Source organism: Hibiscus syriacus, unplaced genomic scaffold, assembly GCF_006381635.1.
Source record: "Hibiscus syriacus cultivar Baekdansim isolate YM2019G1 unplaced genomic scaffold, ASM638163v2 tig00015919_pilon, whole genome shotgun sequence".
Taxonomy (NCBI): Eukaryota; Viridiplantae; Streptophyta; class Magnoliopsida; order Malvales; family Malvaceae; genus Hibiscus; species Hibiscus syriacus.
In genome coordinates this window covers 167,408-171,235 of record NW_024062375.1, presented here as the reverse complement: position 1 = coordinate 171,235, position 3,828 = coordinate 167,408, and the positions used below count along the sequence as shown (strand labels likewise).

The 3,828-nt window shown below is 37.0% G+C and overlaps 1 protein-coding gene across 1 annotated transcript; it reads right to left on the bottom strand.

Moving 5' to 3' along the window:
* Positions 1–243: 243 nt before the first annotated feature.
* Positions 244–2,211, bottom strand: LOC120208134. Its single transcript, XM_039207481.1, has 3 exons — positions 1,878–2,211; positions 1,281–1,775; positions 244–588 (listed from the first exon to the last, which is right to left on the bottom strand). Exons 1-3 carry the CDS (start codon positions 2,139–2,141, stop codon positions 370–372), a joined length of 978 nt encoding a protein of 325 aa, XP_039063412.1. The 5' UTR covers positions 2,142–2,211; the 3' UTR covers positions 244–369.
* Between the last annotated feature and the right edge of the window lie 1,617 nt (positions 2,212–3,828).

The following is a 3,828-nucleotide window of genomic DNA, read 5'->3' as shown; positions in this document are numbered from 1 at the left end:
CCTACATTCCTTAATTTCTTCTTTAATCTCTAACTAACCTAATTGTGTGCTTTACAGCTGCTGCTCCTTCAGCCGCTTACTGTCTAGATGTATTTAGGATGGGAATGGGTTGGGTTTTCGGCCAATCCGACCCAACCTGAAAAAATATATCACCTCTACTCAAAATTCAATTCGATTTGAAATTAGAGTGTCTTCATCCGACTCAACTTTTTTAGCTAAAACCTGAAACATGGTAGTTGGCACACACAATCCCACTTATTAACCTGATGGTACAAACAACAAATATATCCATGATTCCGCTGTAACATGCTTGTTGCATTGTAGTAGCAATAAGACTTTATTTTATACATGTGAAATAGAGTAGAAACTTTATAAACTAAAGTCACTGGGAATAGAGAAGAAGTGGGAGCCCACATCGTCTTCACACGGCACAACTTGATAGTCCACAGTAAGATGGCCAGCAGCGTACCCTTGGCCATCAGTATCAATCGGCCTAAACGCAGTATCTAAGTCCAACTCCAGGGCTCCACTCCCGCATCTATCCACCACTCTCACTATTTCATCATCTTTTGTGCGTGTGTTGGTTACCTGTTTATTAAACCCAAGATTGATTACACTATGTATATGTATGGTAAGGGTAAACTACATAAGATACCACCGAACTTTAGGCGTTGTATCGTTTATACCACCGAACTTAACTTTGCCAATTATAGCACTAAACTTTAATTTTCATTTCAATTATACCATTGAATCGTTAAATCGTTAACAACACAATGACATGGCCGATGACTGCAGATGTAGACACCTCACCAAAAAGATGAAGTTATCCGGTTGTTAACGATTTAATAGCCTAGTGGTATAATTGAAATGAAAATCAAATTTTAGTGTTGTAATTGATAAAATTGAAAGTTCAGTGGTATAAATAATATAACACCTAAAGTTTGGTGGTATGTAGTGTAGTTTAAATCATTTAATTAATAAATAAATGGGTAAACTACATGTTTAGTACCTCCAATTATCACATTTATTCTATTTTGGTTACTCAATTATTTTTTTAATTATAGCTATTGTTTTATTTTTATCACCCGCCGTTACAAAAGTAATAGAATTACTAACGTGTCAGTTTTTAGATTTTTTCAAAGATAATATGACATTATCTTATGATGAAATGTCAGCATCACCATTAATTTTTTAATAGTGGGTAACTAAAATAAAATAAGAAAATAACATTAGTTGGGGTAATAGTCTAAATGTGTAGTTTATCCTAAATAAATTGATACCTTTAAGCACCGGCCACATATGTCTTTCAATTCAGAACCAATAACATTTCCACAGTAACCAGTCCATCCATATCTTTGGCGCCACTCCAAGGGTTTACCACCATCTAAGGCACGGCAAGCGACAGCACGGTAGCTCCAGTTATACTTTTCAACCTGGTAGTCAGACCAGTACGCTATGACATTAGTCTCACCGGGACCTGCCGGTGGTGGAGGAGGTGGTGGAGGTGGGGGAGGAGGTGGTGGTGGAGGTGGGGGAGGGGGTGGTGGAGGAGGTGGGGGAGGAGGTGATGGTGGTGGGGGAGGAGGTGGAGGAGTAGGCGGAGGTGGTGGATTACAATCCACGACCTCGTAGTTCACCGGAAGGTATCCTGTCATTTTACCGCTTCGATGGTAATCGATAAAATCAAAAGCAGTTTCTTCCAAATCGATTCTTTCGGAATCGCAATGGTCAACAATTCTCACCACCACGCTGTCATCACTGACAGGGTTGGTCACCTGCATGGAAGTGCAGTATTTATGTTATACTATTAAAGTACTCATGCATGAGAATTCTAATGTCATTCACCAAAAGATCTTTAAATATTTGCTTATGTATACCTTTAAGCACTGGCCACAACTAGCTGGAAAGAAAGGACCAGTCCGTCCACATAAGGCGGCCCAATAATGTTGGCTGCGCCATTCGCGAGACTTATCGGCGTCGAACGGGGCGCAGGCAACGCCTGCCTTATTCAGGTCCCAGTCGATATCATAAGGTTCGTAATACACCCAATAGGCCGTCGCATTTTGAGTAGTAGCCTTATAACCAACCACAATGCCCAACAACACAATACTAATTATGATGTCTACTACTGATCTCCCCATTTTTGTATGAAAATGTCTTTCTAATGTTTTGATGAAATCATTTACAGGAATCCTCGTATTTATAGGCAAAATTTCCTCACAGCTTTCAAAGCCAATTAATTTGGCAGCAAAGAGATGTTTGGACCTAATGGAGAAATAATTATTAGCAAGTGGATGAAATATCAAAGGGATAATTGTTTTTGTCTTTTTATACCTTAGAGATGCATGTGATTTCCATGCTGCTGCTTTTTTTAATTGTCATTTTCTCAATGTTTGATTGTGATATATAGAGTCACATGTTCATGATGCTTCCTTTTCATTTTGAATTGTTATTTTCTCAATGATTAGGAGCACTTGCTAATCATGCAAACATCGTTATCAAGAAACAACGGTGGGTGATATATTTATTTTCCCCTTTTCGACAGAGTATTTGTTTATAATGATATTTTTTATAAAAAAGGAACGGTTCTTCAAGCATTGTACTGGCTGGCTATAAGGATATTGAAATTATTATAAAATTACGAGTTTTATGATTCTCCATAAACAAACTATTACGTGAGGTCAAGAACCAAAGTGTTGATGAGCTAATTACTTTGTCGGATGTCAAAGTGAATATTGTGGATGCTACTTTTTCAACTGCAGAAAACGAATATAGTTTAAAACTTAAAGTGAGTGGTCACGACGATGAAAAGATAAATTATTGATTTTTTTCGTAATTTATAATTGAATTAATTGAACAATTCGAGATCTATTTCGATTAATAAATTTTTTTAAAATTTAGTTATTGGTTAATTTAGTTCGAAGTTTTGTTCTCTGAATTTGTAACACCCTCAGACCGATACGGGTGACCCAATCTGATTTGGGGTGTCACATTAAGGCCACCAGACCGACCTAGACTGAAAATACTGGAAAATTTAAAATTTTTGTTAATTCATTTAAAACTGTAAAATAATTTATAGATAAAATACAAGTTCATAAAAATATTCATATATTAAAAATAGAATTCAACAATATCCAATAATAAAACAAGTTTCAGACTCGAACATAAAAAGCATAATACATCCTACATGCCCCTAATTACATGCGCCGTAGTCTCCAAGCAACGCCGGTAGAACTCTTTTACTAATGTCGATAAAAGCATATGATCAAACTCTTTAAACTGAAATCGTAAGTAATAGAGTGAGCTTTGGGAAGCTCAGTAATACAGAACTATCAGATGAATACAATAGGTCATCAGATATATGGTAAAGCATAAATTTCCTTAGTGTTACTGGCATCAACAAGTTCTAATGATGAGTTTAGATTTCATTAATTAGTTCTTCAGGTGATAGTCAGGAAATTACATTTCGAAAGAACATTCATAGATAGAGACTCAGGAGATTGAGTTGAGTCTAGTGTGTTCCACCAAAATCAGAGAAAATTGTACATGTCATTTAAAAACTGTAATAGTTTAAAAAAATATTTTAAAACCATAGTAATACCCTCCAACCGAACACCGATATGCAGTTCCCCATAATTGCATCCATAGGAACTTACCCTAGGCCCATTGGGCGTAAGAGCCAACCTAAGAGTGTATCTTGAGGCTTGAGAGCCTACCCAAGAGTGTTACCTGGGTCCTAAGAGCTTACCCGAGCGAGTACCTTGGGGTTTTAGAGTCTACCTAAGGAAATGCTTTGGGGCCTCAGAGCATACCCATGTGTCACCTTAG